Below are 19,423 nucleotides of genomic sequence, written 5' to 3'. Positions count from 1 at the left end.
TTGTTTTTATACTTCTAATTGAATTAATTCAGGATTTATATAAGCTCCCATTTTTTGTTAGCTTGGGAAGCTCACATTTGAGGAAGGGACCAGCTACCACTCCAGCTAGGAATATGATGACATAGAGTACATACTCAGTATTTTTAAAAGATGGCTATTTTTAGTTGTGATTGGCTGATACAGCCATTGACTCATGTTCAGTGATTTTACTGTCATCAAGAAATGAGGTGATGGCTGTGACACTCCACACTGGAAGTAGTGATAGCTCTCTGAATCTGAAGTTGATATTGTTTATTTAATGTGGCCCAGCAGATCCCTGGGAACTGTTATTTCTAGGGGGAAAAAAAGAAGTTTTCCCTGGGTTAAATCTCTAAGGGTCTTTATTTTCAATTTCTGCTTCATGATTTTAAGAACAGAAGTTCCTGAAGAATACTAAAAACTTAATACTGTGACATTGGCTATAGTTTTCATTTGGAGAACAGTTATTTAATATCTGAGTATGTAACTTGAATCTCTATAGTATTTTCTTTAAGGACAGTTACTATGGCTTTCTATACATATATTTCTAGGAACTATGTGCAGAAGTCTGCCTGATACTACTTGCCAGCAAATGATGGAAACTGGGATTTCTGTCGGGTAGGGGGTGATCAGTGAGATAACAAAAGGAAAGTATAGTAACAGTGTTGGGAAGATGATTAAGCAAAGATACTAGAATTTAAGTAGTTAAAATGCATTTAAATTGATGCCCTTCTTCTTCCTCCGTTGTCTATGCACCTGTGGGCAGGTCTGGCCACCTCAGTCTCAGTGTTCTTCTGTGTAAAATGCCCAGAACCTACTCACAGTTAGAATGCCATTAAACAGAGTTGAGTTTGGGATTTGCTATGAATTTGTAGTTTGTCTTACCAAATCACTTGACCCTTCTGTTTTACTTTCCATATTTGCAAGGGGGAGAAAAAAATGACATGTGAACCAGTCACTAGAATACTTGAAAAAATTCTCCCAGGTCTGCTAATTAAGCACCATAACATTAAATCTGAAAATACAGTGTATATGAAAGCATTTTATATATAATAAGAATATATTACAAGAAGTACAACGTAGTACAGAAATATTACCTACCATCCTTTTTTGTTGTTAAAATGGCACAATGATTTCTTAGCATTATATCATCTAATCATCTAATCATCTTTTGTACTTTGTGTCTCTAAATATATATATATATATATATGTATGTGTATATATATATATGTATATATATATATAATATGTGTTTAATATAGTGAGGGAAGGAAGAGAAAAAGAAGTTCAAGGTCAATAAGATACATGTTCCTTGTGTTGACATTAACATGCTCTTTTGTTAGACTCTTGACACTCAAGGTGATTTTATGTAAATATGCCAATGAACACATTATTTTTAGTTCTATTTCAAAATAGAACCAAGATACCAAGGGCATAGATTGAGTATGGCCAGGTTGCATCTTAAATATCTTCCACTTTGAATTCTGCTGTTTTGCTCAGAAGAACTGGAAAGAACAGGAATGTTTCCATGCGAATGAAGTAGAATCTGTTACTTACTAATTACTTACCACTCTTTCTACTACTAAAGCTTTTATATCTGGAATTATCATTTAATAAGTAAATACATATTTATTATGCTTAACAATTACACTTCTAATATTTTAAAAATATCGTTTAAATCATGACTTAACTTCACTTAGGTGTAGTATGTTCTCTTCTTAGCTACAGCCTTATTGGTAACAAGCATCATTAAGATATATAAACCTTGAAATAATATTATGATGCTAGTATAGCAGAAGAAACAAATGTATTCAAAGCAGTGTTCATAGTTACTTTGGAAGAGACAGTGCCTTTTATTTTTATTTTTTTAAAGATTTTATTTATTTATTTGACAGATCACAAGTAGGCAGAGAGGCAGGCAGAGAGAGAGAGGAGGAAGCAGGCTCCCTGCTGAGCAGAGAGCCTTATGCGGGGGCTCGATCCCAGGACCCCAGGATCATGACCCGAGCTGAAGGCAGAGGCTTTAACCCACTGAGCCACCCAGGTGCCCTGAAGCAGTGACTTTTAAATGCACATTTAAGGGTACCTTGAAAATATCAGGCATTATCATTTAGAATCTTGAATGAAGTAATTGTACTTCACATTTGACATCATACAACTTGATGGTTTTTTTTTTCTTTCTTTAAAATACATTGTTATTAACTTGAGCATAAGCTTTTTAAAATCAGGACACCTAAATTTCAGTCTTGTCTCTTTCATTACTCAGCTGAATGAGGTTATAGTCTTGGAGCTTTAATTTCTGCATTTGTAAAATGCTAGAGTCTTCATATATTCCTGAGATCATTACTTTGCAGAATAAAAAAGGGGCAGCATTGGAGAGATATGTAAATTATAAATTTGTACAAATATTAATTTTTAGTGTAATAATTTTAATAATCTCAACCTAGTATTACATAGTTTATTTCAAATGCAACTTCTGTAATATATCTAGTCAAATGCCAGCATATGAATTAATGTTATTTTGAAGTTATAGCGGGATTTTTTGTTCACTCGGTATTTTAAAAAGTAGCTTGAGATTATCCACAAATAATATTTTTCTTTTGGTTGATTGATTCCACAATATTCGTAAAACATACAAAGTGCTAGTCCCTGAAATGGATGCTTGGAATACAATGGTGAGAAAAAACAACAAAAAACAACCCTGGTCCTTGTCTTTAATGAACAAGTAGTTTCTGGGAAGAACAGATATTAATTAGATGACTGTGTAGGTAAATATGTCATGATATATACTAAGTGATCAAATATAAGAGAGTATAATGGAGAATCGAATTTATATTGGGGAGAGGGTCACTGCAGATCTCTGAGAAAGTAACATTTAAGCTGAACCCTAAGGAGTGGTTTTCCAGTTAAATGAAAGAATTCCGTTGGAATGCACAGTTTGCATAAGGTTGTGAGGAGAGAAATAATTGTGTCTGGTGTGTGGTGGCCAGGGACTAAGAAGAAGAGATGATTAAGACAAAACTTTGCAAGAGAAAGGTGGAAAAGGCTGCTCAGAGCCCATTTGGTGCTGAACTTTGTAGATCACATTAATGATTTTGTGTTTATCTTAAAGACAAGAGGAAGCCTAGAAGCATTTTAATTATGAACAGTATTATTTCTTTTATGTTTTGAGAACATTACGGTGTCTGTTGAATGGAAAGTGTTGCAAGAGTAGAAGGAGGAGAAAGAAATATGTGCTACTGTGAGGGAGAGGGAGGTTGGACTAAGGTGATGCAGGGTAGCCAGAGTGAAGACGAGAACTATCTTAGAGGTGCAGTGGTGAGACTTGGTTTAGATAAAGGGTCAAGAAAAGAAAGGAGTCAAGGACTGCTTCCTTGAGCACTTTGGGTGGATGAGTGTCACTAATGGAGCTGGGAAAATTGTAAGAGAATCAAGTTGGATTTGAATTAGAAGTGCCTATGAAGCATTTGAGCAGATTCTACCATGGCAAGTTTGTGATACTGGTGTGGAGTATTGAAGAAAGATCTTAAAATTCTCTCAGGTGGCATTAAGCACAAGAAGTAAAAAAAAAAAAAAAAAAAAAAAAAAATCTTTGCAATGATGCTTATGCATTTCTAAAAGTAGGTAAATGCTTGTCTTTCCTCCACAGAGAGTAGATTTCATTTGTGCTAGATACAGATGGAATTCCTGCTAAGTTCCTAACTTGGATGATTGCAAAAAATATTTCCCCTAGGTGTGTATAATTAAGTACATTGAAAGCAATCCTGATTTTTTATTTTTAATTAGCTACTTGTTTTGCAAGTCTTAAGGAATATAATTTGAAAAATTACAACTTGGTACTATGCTTACCAGTGATGAAAATTTGTTTTAATAATATTTACTTTCTGTGAAAATTTACTCACAATTTGAAATATGTACATTTCAATAATCTATTATGTACTTTGAATATATCAGAGTATTTTTTGTAGTTTGTGTTTTGGTCCATGTGCTTTGGGAAAATGTCTTACAGTAGTGATTTTTTTTTTTTTTCCCTGTAGCAAGGACAATGTCCTTCTCCTGTGTTCTTAGAAAACTATTCTCTCTTAAGGCCATTTTAATAAATGTGAAGGTGAAGGGCATTCAAACCAAACCAAAACAAAGAAATCAAAACCAGTCCTTCTCTCTCAGTTTTGCTCTGATTTTATAGTTTGTTAGGGTGATTTTCTCACTGCTTTCTTAAAGAATAGTATAGGAATTTATTATCTTTCAACCTCAGATTTGAAAAGTGATCATGATTGAAAAATTTGAGGTGATAGTGGGGTCCATGTTTTTCTTGCCTCTGTTCTTTTAATTTTCTTTAAAATGTATATTGGTCACTATTCCTGTACAGAAAGTGAAGTCTAGAATGAGTGTTCCTCTGGCAGAAGTTACTCCATCTGTGTAGTAACACAATTACAATACACTACATCTTTATAGCTAAAATACAAAAGTAAATTATACTATACCAATGCTTTGAAAACCAGAAATCCAGACCTGTGAACCTCTCCAAGGGCAGAGATGTCTTCTTCATCTCTCTATTCTCAGATTCTAGTCTGAGTATTGCTTCAGAAATGTTTGCTAAGTAAGTATACGAAAGAATGCATGAAAAAGAGAAATAGTGTTCTCTTGTGCCATGTTCCAGAAATGCTAAAAGGAAATAATGAAAACTTTAGTTGGATTTTTAAGTACTGCTGGACTCTCCAAAAAAAAAAAAAAAAAAAAGTGGTGATTAAGAAAGTGCTTTTTTTAGTATTCTTAACAGTTTCATCAAATAGCATTTAAAACTGCAAACTCTTAATTGATTCTGAATTACTTTGACCCCCCATCTCTTCCCAAAATTGTCAGTTAAAAAAAATCCAAAATACTGATTTTAATTGTTAAACTACTGTGTATTTCCTACTTTTTAAAGGTGCTCGTCCTATGTAACTGAATAATGTTTAACTTCTTAATTTATGATACTCCAACTTGTTTACTTATAAGCTAACCTCTGTAGCTTATGAGTGCTTAAATATATACATCCATAAAATGATGGATTTGTCATAATAATTAACATCCAAATATGTAATTACACTACAGATAAGCAGGGAAGTGTTTTACTTTCCTTGAAGCCCAGTGTGATAGAATTATTAAGACTTTGTGATGCACTTGTGTATAGTTAAAAAGGAACCCTTTTCCCCCCACTAGATTGCAAGCTATATGGTCAGTCTGGATCTGTCTTGTACCTTATCTAGTGAGCAAAGATATCTTAACATCTAATACATGATAGATATGTAATAGATGCTTAGTAATTATTTCTGGAGAAATTAACAAACAGTTGTGCTCTAAAAATGTGTACTTGAATAACTGAAGAATGAAGATCTCATATTATATAATTTTGAATACCTATAGTCATCTACTAAATGTCATTTTTTCCACAGAGAAATGTTAGCGGTTTTTAAAAAGCAATAGTTCTGTGACTAGAGCAGAAACTTCCAGAGTCAATTTCTTAGTCTCACAATCCTTTACAAAGTAATTTCATGTTGTCTGGGATTCTTGCACACTTGGCCATTTGCATTAAGATGGTATATTTGTTTTCTTGTCAAGTGTTGCTTGTGATCTGCAGTTTCTAGTTATTTATAACTGAGGTTTTGAGATATTTTATTAATTTTGTTTGTAGGATGCTGTTCTGATGCAATTTTGTGCGAACAAATTGGACAAGAAGGACTTCTTTGGAAAATCAGACCCTTTTCTTGTTTTTTATCGAAGTAATGAAGATGGCAGGTAGAGTTATCTTTTATTTTGAACTCTATAGTAAGAATGATACTTGAAGTATTTTTTTTTTCTCAGAGAAGCCCAGTGAATTGATAAACAGTAAAATATTTTGGTATTTTAAATACCAAATTTGATTTTTGCATCTCAATAACAATGTTTAATTTTATAAGCACTTTATATGTTTTGTATGATATTAAAAATGATTGATTTTCAGCTTCAAAGAAACATTTCCTCTGGACTTTCCCTAAAATTATAACATTGCCTTAATAGGATGGAAGAATTATATTTTTGTGGAAATCTAAGATGCTAAAGCTAATGCTTCTGGTTATAACATTGAAGTCTTAAACCATTTTTTTGGAGAAGGATTAGGATTTTATGGGTTCCTTTTTATACTTCGGGGTTTGGGGATTTTTTTCCCCAGTAATATTTGTCTAACATGAAATAACATTTTTCATTACATTTTAGTAATTTGAATGTTTTTAGCAGTCATGATTAGACTGGTTTCTATGTGGTTTAAAATTGTACCCATGAGTTATAAAGTATAATTTAATATGTACTATTCTACCATTAAAAATATTTTACTGTTTCTGTGATTCATACTGTACTGTCAGTATCTGTGGGAAAGTTTAGTGGTCATATTATGGGCCAAGGTTCTATTGCCTAGGTTTAAATCATGACTATCCTACTTAGTAGCTATGAGACCATAGGTAAGCTTTTCAACCCATATGAGACTCAGTTTTCTCATTCATGAAGTGGTCTAATAGTCATAGCTACTTCACAGTGTTGTTGACAGTATTAAATGAGTTACAGCAAAAAAAACCAGAAGCTTGCTTAATACATAAAATGCAAATGTTACATGTTATTTTTATTGATCTTAATGTATAAGTTTTCCTTAACTGTATGGAATAAAGTATTAGCTAAAGGAAAAATGTTATTTTAAGAGGAAAAAAGAAGGGAAAAGAATGAAAAAAAAAAAAAACAAAACAAACCCGTCACAACTGCCACACTTGCAAATGAAACTATACATGTTAATGTTATATAGTAAGTATATAAAATGTACGTAAAAATAGAAGGTTTGCAATTTAAAGTGAATACACTGGGCAGTATCAAATGATGTTTTACTTTATTGTGTGATTGTTGTTGATTCAAGTCCTGGTCAGCTGTTGGTTATTCTGTTACGGTGTCACATTATTACACTTTTCGTACTTCCCTTCTGTCTTGGTGGTAAAAAATGACAGAGTAGTATTTGCATCTAAATACTGCTTTTAGCCATGTGGAAAATACTGGACAACGAAGGAACCAGTCATTTGGCAGTCATTTCAAGGGAAGAGAAAAACTAAAGAATGGTTCAGGGATTTCTTTGTGACCATGTTGTCCTGTCTGAACTACTTATTTTCTGAGTTTGCTATTTTTATTTTTACCAGTTTTCTTTACAAAGACTTGTTGTACGATGAAAGAATTTCAGTCTCTCACACATTTAATATTACTCATGAGGGTTATATTATGGAAATTTATTATGCTTGTATAAAAATGATAGTAATTTATTCATTAAATGAAATGAAATTATTAAGAAGAGTACGGTTAATCAAAAAAGTCATTTAAAAACAATTGTTGCTAAAATTTGGTGGATCTTACTTCAGAAAACTTTCCATTTACATTTACACACAGAAAATTAGGTCACCATCTATATCTAAACATATATTTTAAAGCATATGTATTAGTGTATATATATTTATATATTTATGTTTTGTTTTGATGAGTTTTGAATGAGTAAAAGTGCTTTTCTCCACACTTTTTATGTGTAAACCTCTTTTTTTAACTGCAAAGATTTTTAGCTTTATTTTTAACATTTATTTGAATATGAGGCTATTTTAAAAATTACCTGTTGCCTTGAGTGTTTGAGGCTCATTTTATAAGATAGAGCAAAACTTCGTTTTAACTGGAAGCATTTTAATAAAAATCCTTAACAATATATGATTATAAATTCTTATTTTTTTGCTGTCACATTTATTTAGTAACTTAAACTGTATTCATAATTAGGTAATAATTTTCCTTTGGAATAGCTGGGTTTTTGTTTTTGTTTTGCAAATGGTTTCATGTAAAGTACTTTAATAAAGCTTCATTCAAAGTATTTTAATAAAAATATTTTTATAATACTGTTTTTAATATATGTGCAGTTATATTTAGGCAGCAATAAATAAATAGCTCACTGAGATGAACCACTTTCTTAAGAGAAAAAGTTCCAAGTGTCAACATATTTAATTATTATGGCTGGTGATACTAGAAATGTCATAGAGTTTTGATTTTGCCATAAACAAAAAGGCCAAAAAGTCAGTAGCGTGTTTGTTGAACATGCTCGTTTGAAGACGGTCAGTTGCTTGCTCTCTTATCTACCTCTGTCACTACCTGTGGATCCTTGGATCTAGATATCATCTGTGTAGCTATCCATCTGCATCTACCACCATACCAAAGGCTTGATATATATAAGAATGTGATTCAAGAGAAGAGAAAGCCCCTTTTTAGATCCTTAAGGATGTGTTGTATTTTAAAGAGAGGCAGAAGCCTATTTCTAAAGCAAAACAGTACACTTGACCCTTGTACAAAACGGGTTTAAACTCTACAACTCCTCTTACACATGGGTTTTTTTTGGATACAAGACTGTATATACATTTCCTCTGAAGATTTTTTAAAATAACATTTTCTTTTCTCTAGCTTACGTTACTATGAGAACACAGTGTATAATACCTATAACAAACAAAATGTGTGTTAGTTAACTGTTTATATTATCAGTAGGCTTCCAGTCACAGTAGACTATTAGTTCATTTTTGAGGGAGTCAAAAGTTATGTGCAGATTTTTGACTGTGTGGTAGGTCCATGCCCCTGACCCCTGTATTATTCAAGAATGGGTCAGTTATATATGTAATTTTGTCCCCATGAGCTTTTCTTAACCATTTTTGTGTACTGTCTTTTCTCTCTGTTCCCTGTCTAGTCCTCCCTTATCTCCTTTGTTTTTCTTCGGTTTTAGACATCTCAATGACCCTTCTTGAGTTTGCACAGTCTATCCTCAATCTTTCTTTTCGTGGCTTTTGCCCCTAAATTGTTTTCGGTGAGTCAAGTCTGAGAGTATTTGACCACAATATATTCTCTTGAGCTCTGTCAATTTAGTAGCAGGAGTCTGTTTAACTGGGTGAGGATACTACCAGGGAAGGGGATGGCACTAATGACACCAGTCTTGTGATGAATACTTGATCCTTCTATGTTTCTATTTGGTCTCTTTTTTTTTTTTTAATTTGACAGATCACAAGTAGGCAGAGAGGCAGGCAGAGAGAGAGGAGGAGGAGGCAGGCTCCCTGCTGAGTAGAGAGCCCGATGCGGGACTCGATCCCAGGACCCTGAGATCATGACCTGAGCCGAAGGCAGAGGCTTTAACCACTGAGCCACCCAGGCGCCCCTCTGTTTGGTCTCTTAATAGAAGTAGACTCCTCTTACCTGAGAGGAGGGAAATGGACTCCGAGGCTTTTCAAAATGGGAGTATTTTCTTGTGTGGGTTAGATGCAGCATGATCAGTATGGTGGTTATGTAATATTCTCATGTTCATGACTGTTACAGGCATCCCAGTGTTTGGAAAACTTCATTACTAAGGTCTTAGTGAGGACTGGGTTTGGGTGTCATTCTGACCAAGATCATTTTATATCTCATGAACTGCTGCATGTATTTACATTAGGCAAGAACATTTCTAGGACCTGATTCCTGTATGGAAATTGAATGGTCTGGTGGAAACAATGCTGGAGTTTGAATCAGAAAAACCAGCTTTAATGCTGCATGGATCTTATCTTATTGTGTATTCTTTAGGTCTGTAGAGCCAATGGTTTAGATAAAGAAAGAACCATAAACTTAGTGTCTCACTGTAAGTTCATGATGTTTATCTTAATAAAGGCCCTTGGGCCTCTCCAAAAATCCTACTTTTTTGCTTGATCCACCAAGTTTCCCTCTCTCCCAGAGAGTTCAGCACTTCTGCCCACTTTCTTCTTTACTGAGGTTCATCCTTCTTATTTCATAAGAAAATCGAAGCAATTGGAGAACTTTCTCATCACAACATCTGCAGTGCACTCTACCTTCCTGAAGGTTCCTGCAAAATGGCTATCTGTGGTCCCAAGACCACAACTCCTTCATAGATGCCCTGGGTCTCATCCACTTTCATCTACTTAAGGACATTGCTCCAGTCTTTCTCTTATGCATAGTAAATTATTTCCTATTTGTTGGATCTTTCCTTTTTTTTTCCTTAAAATTATAATTTTCATTTTTTATTTGGGGGGGCACACAAGCATGAGGGAGAAGCGGACTCCCCACTAAGCAGGGAGGACCCTGAGAGTGTGACCTGAGCAGAAGGCAGACGGTTAACTGACTGAGCTACCCAGGTGCCCCTCTGTTGGATCTTTCATTTAGCATACAACCTTGCTGTTATTTCTTCCTTCCCAGGGAGAAAAATTGAAAAGTAACAAAAACCACAAACCTTTCTGTGGATTAATCTATCCCCTGAAGCTAACCCCAATTTCTGTTTATGGCTAAACACCTCAAATATATTCTCTACACATGTGTCTGTTTCTCCGCTCTGTCTTCAATCCATCCCAGCCAGGTTTTTGTCCCCAACACTGCAACAAGCTAATATTCTGGGGGAATACTGATGACCTTCATGTTCTTAGCCATAGATATTTTTCACTCTTTCAGTATGTCCTCACAATTTTTATAGAGATTATTTACAGAGCAGCTTTAGAATTTATTGAATCTGCAAAAGATTATTTTTCTTAAACTTATTGCAAAATCTCATTGCTTTATATTGTAGTGAGTTTATCTTTAAAGTTCTAAAACCACAAATCTCTTTTTACTAAGTCATATACCATCTGTAGGAAGATTGACATTTGTTCTACACACACAAAAAAGAGAAGAATGCCTACTAAAGCAATATGTCATAATCAAATTATGAAAATAAGTGGAACCTTTTCTTTTGTTTTTTACAGTTTTACAATTTGTCATAAAACAGAAGTCGTCAAAAACACTCTAAATCCTGTATGGCAAGCATTCAAGATCTCAGTCAGAGCATTATGTAATGGTGATTATGACAGGTAAAATAAATGACAGCTTTTCTGAGAGTTTGGAATATTTCCTACAGACTTTTTATCTAATAATCTAAGCCAAATTTTTAAAAATTAAGGTGTCTTCTTTACGTATGTAAATGTGTATTTAACAAGCATAGATGATTTGTTCAGAATTTTCTGAATAACTTTTTTTTTAATCCATGATGATTTGGGGAAGAGGGATAATTTGACTCAAGTTTGGTTAAACTGACTGATTTGCCAAGACCAGAAATGTACAAAGTGCTAAAAATATGTTAAATATTAGTTTGTTTTAACATATTATTCAAAAATTACCCTAAAATTTTCATTGCCTCAGTGCTTTCATTTGGTATTATCTTTCTAGAGAGCGGTAAGTAAATATGGAAGCTACAAGGCTATGACTAGCTATATTATCAACTTTGATGCACTCTTGAAAATGTTACTTGGTATCACTGTTTTCATGGTCATTGAATCATAGAAGTTCTATAGAGGTAGAATAGGGAGATGCTGGTGTTTTATGAGTAGGTGGGTGGGGTGGCCCTGAAGATACTCCTGCAATATACCTAAAGATTCCTTAATATCAAAGTTTTTTTCTTCTTTTTCATATGAGAGTTGATTATAAGGTTATAATATAAAAGCCCTTACCTCCAAAAGAAAAGCAAATAAATAGAAAGTAAAAATCCAGTCTCTTTATTATCTTGTTACTTGAATATTAGAAAAATGCAAATTTATTCTATTAACTAATATCATAGAAGGCATTGTTGGCAGCATGCCATTAAATTTACTTTAAAACTTGACTGTCATTTTATTCATTTAGAAAGATCATAACTTTATTTAACTTCACTCATTCTTTAAGAAAGTGGTTCTTGTAATGTGGTTCATGATTAGCATCGCCTGGTTAACTTTGTAGAAATTCAAATTCTCAGGCCCCAACTGAAACCCACTGAACCAGGAACTCTGGGCATGAAGTCTAACCACTCAAGTTTTGAGAAGCCCTCATGTGATTGTGATCCATGCTGAGATTAAGAAATCTTGCTCTAACACAGTGGTTTTCTGGAGAAGTAGCTGCATACCTTCCTGTTGAGGAGCGATGTCAGATTATACATGCTTCCCCCATATACTTTCCCTACTCCCTTTAAAGAAGCAATGAGATTTGAAAAACCTATTTTAAGATATAAGTCAAAATACAGTAATAAAATCAGCAAAATCCACTTCAAAGTATTTGTAAAAACCTATAAGCATACATTTCATCTAAGATAATCTATAACTGATTTTTAAATTTTCAATGATGTTTTTTAATTGTACTAAGTAACTTTATGTGTATGTTTTCCCCATGGACAGAACAATCAAAGTAGAAGTATATGACTGGGATCGAGATGGGAGGTAAGACAACGTCTTTTATTCTGGCACTTGAAACTGAATATGCTTTAAGAAGTATATTGAAGTGAACACATTTTTTAAATATTAATCTGCAGATTTCACATTTGTCTTATTTTTCTAAATGTTAGTGAGGTGCTTACATGAAATTTTAAGGATTTATGTAATTTTTAAACTTGGAGAATAAGATAGAGGTCTTCCTCATTGCTAGTATTGTAGTAAAGATTTTCAACTAGGACTTGAGTTTTCATTGTACACCTTACCAATGTCTTGTGTTATACCTTCATAGTACTGATTCTCAAATGCGTGGGTCTCATAATCTCACTGAAGATTCCTATAACCTTTCTATCCATGTCATTCGTAGGAACCCAAATGAGTACCTGAGTACCCTTCCCCCCTAAAAAAAAGGACACATACCTCACAAACAAAAAACAAACAAAACTAGAATTATGTCTGGTGATTGATGTTCAGAACTCCAAAATCATGGTTTCCCTCTGCATGTCACACATGTTAAATCCTGAAAGAGAGGGACTCACTACTTTTTCTCTTTCTTCTTTATTTTTCCACTGTTTCCACTGTTTTGAGGTGTTGTTAAATCATGTTAAGCCATGGAACCCAGAAATGCTCACATCTCACCTTGCCCTACAGAGCTGTCTCTGCAGGTCTTCCTGAAGGGATAGAAATGTACAGATGTCAGGGGAGAATGACAGGAGCAAAAGCAAAGGACATACTTAATTTTGCTTGGCTAATGCCCTACACTCCAACCCAAAGTTCTCTGAAAAATAGAACTCAAGTGTGTGGTTGAAGCCCAAGATCTAAGCAACGCCTGTCTCACCACATTTTATATAAGTCAACAGCCTAGCCTGAAAGGTTGAGGGTGTCTGGATACTTGAGCATTCCTGGTAATGTAGGAACAAGTTCAGCTGAGAAGTCTGGGCTGTCCTGAGGAGACATCCCTTCTGCTACATAGATTAGGAAAATGGCTGACTGGAGAGCCACACCCAGCATGAGGTGACATTGGACCTGCATTCATTTGCACACATGGTCTAATTTGTGCCCTGGAATTTGGCCCAACTAGTATTTTCTCCTTTTCATGGAATGAAAAGGGAGGATAGAGAAAGAGGTGAAGACACTATCCCATACTTAAGGTCTCACCAGATAACTGATTTCTGTCTTCGTGTGATATCCCAAGCATGACTCTGGTAAGCTTCCTAACACCAGTTGAAGTCACTCTTAAAGACAATCCATGTTATACCACAGATCTTTATATTTCTGTCAGCTTATTTATTTAATTGATAATTTATATAGGTTTTCTTTATAAGAATTCTACATGGATTCTTGAGAAATCTAAGTAGAAAAAATTACGTTTTCTCCTAGGAGAAAGCATTCCCATAGTACTTAATGCTCCATTGAACTTTATTCATTGAGAAAATGAGTTTTGCATCTCAGAATAAATAGAAAAAGAAAGAATGCCCTTCTGAGTAAAGTAGGACTTTATGCCTTATATCATGTACCCTGTTTTAAATTTTAATTGAGAGTGGGCAAAAGTGGCAGCTTTTTCCTAGTATTTTTGGGAAATTGGGGAAATGGTTTCAATCTGAACACTGTGAGATGAAGGGTTCAAATTCAGATTTGATTTGCATCCATGACTTTTAATCCTAAATTTGCAGACATTGTAGATATTTTATTGTCCTGGTTTGAAAAGTGAGATTTTATGACTCTCCTTCTGTCTCCAGTTTACTTCTGAGCCACAAAAAGTTTGATTGTTTTGGAGATCAGAATTATCTTGGAATTTAATTATTATTTTTTCTTTTTTGGTATTGGAGTTTTGAGCATTCCTAACCAGGATGATTTATTGAATGTTTTTAATGTACCAGTTATTCTCTAAGCATTTTTCATGTTATTCCTTTTGTAATTTTCACAATAAGAAATAGGAACTATATTAATACCATTTTACAGATAGAGAAATCAAGGCAAAGAAGTAAGGTGCCTAACGTCACAGAACTAACAAATGGTGCAGCCAGAACTTGAACCTGACAGTAGGCTTCCAACAATTCACTCATGACTAATATGCTATATTTCCATAACAATAGAACTATAAATTGTGGCAATTAAATAAAAGCCTTCAACCTGGGCAATGGTCTTAACTCTATTGATTCTTTGGTAGTTGTTGATAATGCGGTCACTAGGAAGAATGAAGAGAGTACTTAAGAAACCTTTTTTGTTTTGTTTTGTTTTGTTTTTAAAGATTTTATTTATTTATTTGACAGACAGAAATCACAAGTAGGCAGAGAGGCAGGCAGAGAGAGAGGGGGAAGCAGGCTCCCCGCTGAGCAGAGAGCCCAATTCGGGGCTTGAGCTAGATCCCAGGACCCTGGGATCATGACCTGAGCCGAAGGCAGAGGCTTAACCCACTGAGCCACCCAGGCGCCCCAAGAAACCTTTTAACATAAGTATGTCACTACCTAACATTTTCTATTACCCAAAGAAGTAGAGGAAGCATTACTAGGTAGCAAGACTATGTAATGGGAAGGTACGTAGAGAGAAATGAGTATTACAGATTTTGAAAGAAAATCCTGGTAGCTGTTGAAAGGGCCAGTGCATCATAGAAGAGAGCTGTCTTGGATTATGAGAATAAGATCATGACCTGAGTCAAAGGCAGATGCTTAATGACTGAGCCATTCAGGCGCCCTTATAGATCCATATTTTAATGTAAGAAATTTCAGCATATAATTTTGTATAATCTGTGTGTGCTTATTAGCCTTTTCAGTGTTAGCAAAATTACAGTTGAGAATGACATATAAAAAGAAAAATTAAAATCATGATTAAATAATTTTTGATAACACTTTCACTAAATAATATAATTTATGAAATTTGAAAGACACATTGGTCTCTGATAACAGTGATGTGTAAATGCCATAAAATCCAGATACTAGTTTTGTAATGCAATAATACTAGTCACTGGGTTGTTACATAAGTTGATATTCCAGTTTGTGGTTACATGTGCTTATAATAACATATGGTTATACTTTTTACATGCATTTTTGTTTATCTGACACGATTTCCCAGTGTAAATGTTCTTTCCTTAAATTAGATGAACATGATTTGACACTCATTATTTTCATGATACAATGTAATTATCAGCAGAAGCTGTTTCCTATTCTTTGTCTTCCTGTCCTCTTTAGTACTTGTCATAAATCTTGTGCATATATCAGTTTTTAAATTCTCTGTCTAGATTGAGAACTTTCGTTTCCTCTATTTAGAAAAGATTATTTACTCAGTGGGTTCCCCTGCCTTTTTTTGACAGCTATAACAGCGTTGTCCAGTATAAATACAGTGCAAATTCTATATGTAATTTAAAATGTTCTGGTAGCAGCATTAAAAACTAAAACCAGTGAAACTGATGTAATAATGTATTTTATTTAACTCTGTATATGCAAAATGTTATTTTAATATGGAATCAATACAAAGTTATTTTTTTAAAGATTTAATTATTTGAGAGAGACAGAGATAGCGACAGAGATAAGGAGAGGCAGAAAGAGCAGGGAGGAGAGGGAGAAGCAGGCTGCCCACTGAGCAGGGATCCCAACTTGGGACTTGATCCCAGGACCCTGGGATCATGACCGGAGCCAAAGGCAGACACTTCACCGACTGAGTCACCCAGGTGCCCCATTATGAAATTATTAATGAGACACTTTACATTGTTTTATACTAGGTCTTTGAATCCTGGTATGTACTCTTGTGTGCAACATACTGCATTCAGGCTGGCCCTGTTTCAAATGCCCTGTTGCAGCATCTGGGTTGGCAGTTAACGATAGTTGATAGCACCATGTAGCCCCATTAAATCCATACAGTATATATCATAAGTAACTTTATATCAGGTATTTGTTTTAAACTTTTAACTCCATTTTTTCTGGATCTCACAGAAGTTGAGAGGTGTCCCCTTATAAAGTGGGGAAAAAACTTGTCAGATATCTATATTATTTTATGTATAAATTTGACCATAGGAAACCCAACAGATAATCTGATCTTTCAGCCTAGGGAGATTATCTCAGTCAAAAATTTAAGTGAACAATGCTTGACAGGGTTACTTGCTTACCATCCCATTTTGTTTTATTAGCTAGGGTACGTCCGACAGTGGAGATGATAATTATATTCACAGATTAGAAACTTCAGGAAGTGTTGTTATCTTGGGTCAGAATTCTAAGGGTATGTTTAACTGAGTTCATCAACTTGAAATTAATTCTGGAACAAACATCTTGTGCATCTGTGAAGCATACAGAAGTGTGGTAATGCTGTTGCTCAGGTAACCAGTTGACTTTAAAATGGGTATCCTGAGCTAGTTTGGAACTGAAGAGACATAGTTATTTGTCCTTTTTAATTTAAACACACTGGCAGTGGTCAGAGAGTGCGGAGACATTGCTTGACCTTGGCATGAATAATCAGTGTAAATGTAACAATTTTCAACAAGTTAAACCACTTTACTAAAATCATCTCCATAATTCCCACCATTTCTTCAAGGGATGTGAAGAAAGACTATTTAAACCTCATTTTAACAATTGCAGAGCTGAAGTGCTGAGAAACTGACTTGTCTGGGTTACAAAGCAATCAGTGGTGGTATCTTTGAAAAGCTTCAATTGCTTGAAGTACTTCAGCTGACTTTGTAGCTTAATTTAAAATTCAGGGAGCATTAACAGAACAGCTCTGCATTAAAACCATGTGTCTCTAATGTGGGACTGATTGTAAATGGGCCACCGAGTAGATCTCCGTCTCCCAGAACTCGATTTGATGGAAAGGCTGAACTAGTGAACTGCCAGTCATAAAATTTGGCTCTTGAAGTCTGCTGAGAAAGGAGAGAAGTTTTCTTATTAGCACTCTGCTCTGTATCGAATGTAGTCTTTTTAAATAGTGAGTGACACTTATGACAAGAAAGCACAAACTCCATTGATCTGTGAAATGCCAGATAAATGCTATCATTTTCTTGTATGTTACCTTTGAAGATATTTGATAAACACGCTTGATGTTTTATTTCTGCAATTACTGCATCATCACGGTGGGAAAGAACAGTGATTCTTGGTCCAGAGCTTTACTCAAAAACTTATTTATAAGTTGTCTAAGACATTTATGACTCATTTAGAAGAGACATGTGAAAAACCTTTTTTTATTTGTCTCATTTATTTTAAATTCCCTCACTTATTCTAATTGATCCTTCCTTAACAATTATCCTCTGTTTGCAGTTAACCCTGAATGTTCTAAATGTGTATTCAGTAGACAATGTTCAGCCTCTTTTATTGTTCCACCACCTACCACTTCTTTGAGACTTAAAAAATGTTGATAAACGGAATTTCCTAATTGACATGTTATTTACTGACATACTACTTCCCCCCCCACACACACCTCCTACAAATCTAGGTAATGATTTTTCTCATATGTAGTTTTTGAGGGTTTTGTCCCCTTTTCTCTTCAATCTACAATTCTTAACCCTCACTAAAGACTGATTTAATTATTATTATTATTATTTTTAAAGATTTTATTTATTTATTTGTCAGATAGAGATCACAAGTAGGCAGAGAGGCAGGCAGAGAGAGAGAGAGGAGGAAGCAGGCTCCCCGCCGAGCAGAGAGCCCGATATGGGGCTCGATCCCAGGACCCTGGGATCATGACCCGAGCCGAAGGCAGAGGCTTTAACCCACTGAGCCACCCAGGCGCCCCTGCTTTAATTATTTATATATATTGATACCTAACGTGCTAATCAAATTTTTATATTTGTATGTCTCTGTGTTCTGGTAGAAACTTCATTAGTTTTGGAAGAAATTGTTATTGAAATTGTTTATATATAATTGTTATAAGAAATTGTTCCTCATGTGCTAAACAGGTTGTCAGGCTAGTGACAATACACATCTCTAATATTTATACAGTAATATTTTAATTATTTTTAATGCATTTTATATATCCTTCCACTTTTGTGTTAATTTTTGTCTGTTGGTTTTCTGTCCAGGCCCAATTTAAATGCTATCGGTTGTCTGAAACTTTCCCTGTACATGTGAATTCATTTACTCCCTCTCTCTCTTGGATCTTCTGTTTACCATTTAGGAATGTTTATTAGCGTATCTGTATGTTAAGACTTAGGCTGAAATTTTGTTTCTGCCTTATCTTTCGTATTAAAGCTAAACTCTCGGAGGCCAAGGACTTCGTTTTGTCTTATTATTTACTCACACTGTAAACTATAATATTATATTATTAATGTCCTTTAATGTATTAACTTCTTGCTGTGTTATTTCAATATTACAGAAGAGAGAATTTGAAATAACTCTGTTGTCTTTCTGATGAACACACTGTTCTCTGTCAGTGCTTGTTATTTATCTTCTCCTTTCCACCTTACTTGAAATTATGACATGGTCTTGAATAATATTAGTGATTATATTTCTCTAGTGAAACTTCAGGCAATGAGTAATTAATTCAGCTGTCATTTTCTCTCTCTCTCTCTCTTTTTTTTTTTTTTTACCGTTTGCAGGTATGTTAGATTTTATATTCACATATCTATGCTGTTATTATTATACAGATTAATTTTTCTACTTTATTCCATGTTCAAATACGGGTGATTTTCACTGAGTAAACAGCAGAATTGCCAAATTCAAATCACAAACACACTTTACACTGAATTTTGATTTATGATCAGCTTATTATTTATTTCATTTGCCTCCATTAGAATATAAACAGTCAAATTCGAAATGTAAATTAATTTCTAGTTTTTACATAAGGTAATATTAGAGTCCTTAGGGCTCTTAGTGTTAATTCTTTATTTTACAAAGAAGAGACTGAGCCTATTTAATTATGTCAATTTGAATTAATCATCAGTTTCATCACTAAATCTGCCTTTCCTCTCATAGGTTTTATTCTATCATGAGATTACCACGGATGATACTCAAAATATTTATCAACCATCAGAATAGATGAGAGCTATATAATGAAAGTAGAGTCCTAGAAATCCTTTTCTTTGCCAGGGTCAGCCTTTTCATTGTTGGATGCAGCGTGGCCTGGAGAGCCTTGGGGAAAGTCCTTGGGAACTGGGGTAGTAGGAAGGCACGCCAGAGATTGAACAGTGAAGAGTAGACAATAGATTTAGAGCAGACTCACTCTGAACA

At 34.4% G+C, this 19,423-nt stretch overlaps 1 protein-coding gene across 1 annotated transcript in view; it reads left to right on the top strand.

Annotated features, from left to right (window-relative positions):
• Window positions 1-19,423, top strand: part of CPNE8 (copine 8) — a 200,883-nt gene that overhangs the window by 100,586 nt on the left and 80,874 nt on the right. Inside the window, exons 8-10 of the mRNA XM_032855344.1 lie at window positions 5,693-5,796; window positions 10,806-10,910; window positions 12,243-12,284. Coding sequence (XP_032711235.1) covers window positions 5,693-5,796; window positions 10,806-10,910; window positions 12,243-12,284 — 251 coding nt within the window. The remainder of the gene's footprint in view (window positions 1-5,692; window positions 5,797-10,805; window positions 10,911-12,242; window positions 12,285-19,423) is intronic.

The sequence above is a fragment of the Lontra canadensis genome, unplaced genomic scaffold, assembly GCF_010015895.1.
Source record: "Lontra canadensis isolate GAN:19392208 unplaced genomic scaffold, GSC_riverotter_1.0 scaffold9, whole genome shotgun sequence".
NCBI lineage: Eukaryota > Metazoa > Chordata > Mammalia > Carnivora > Mustelidae > Lontra > Lontra canadensis.
This window is presented reverse-complemented; position numbering and strand designations above follow the sequence as displayed.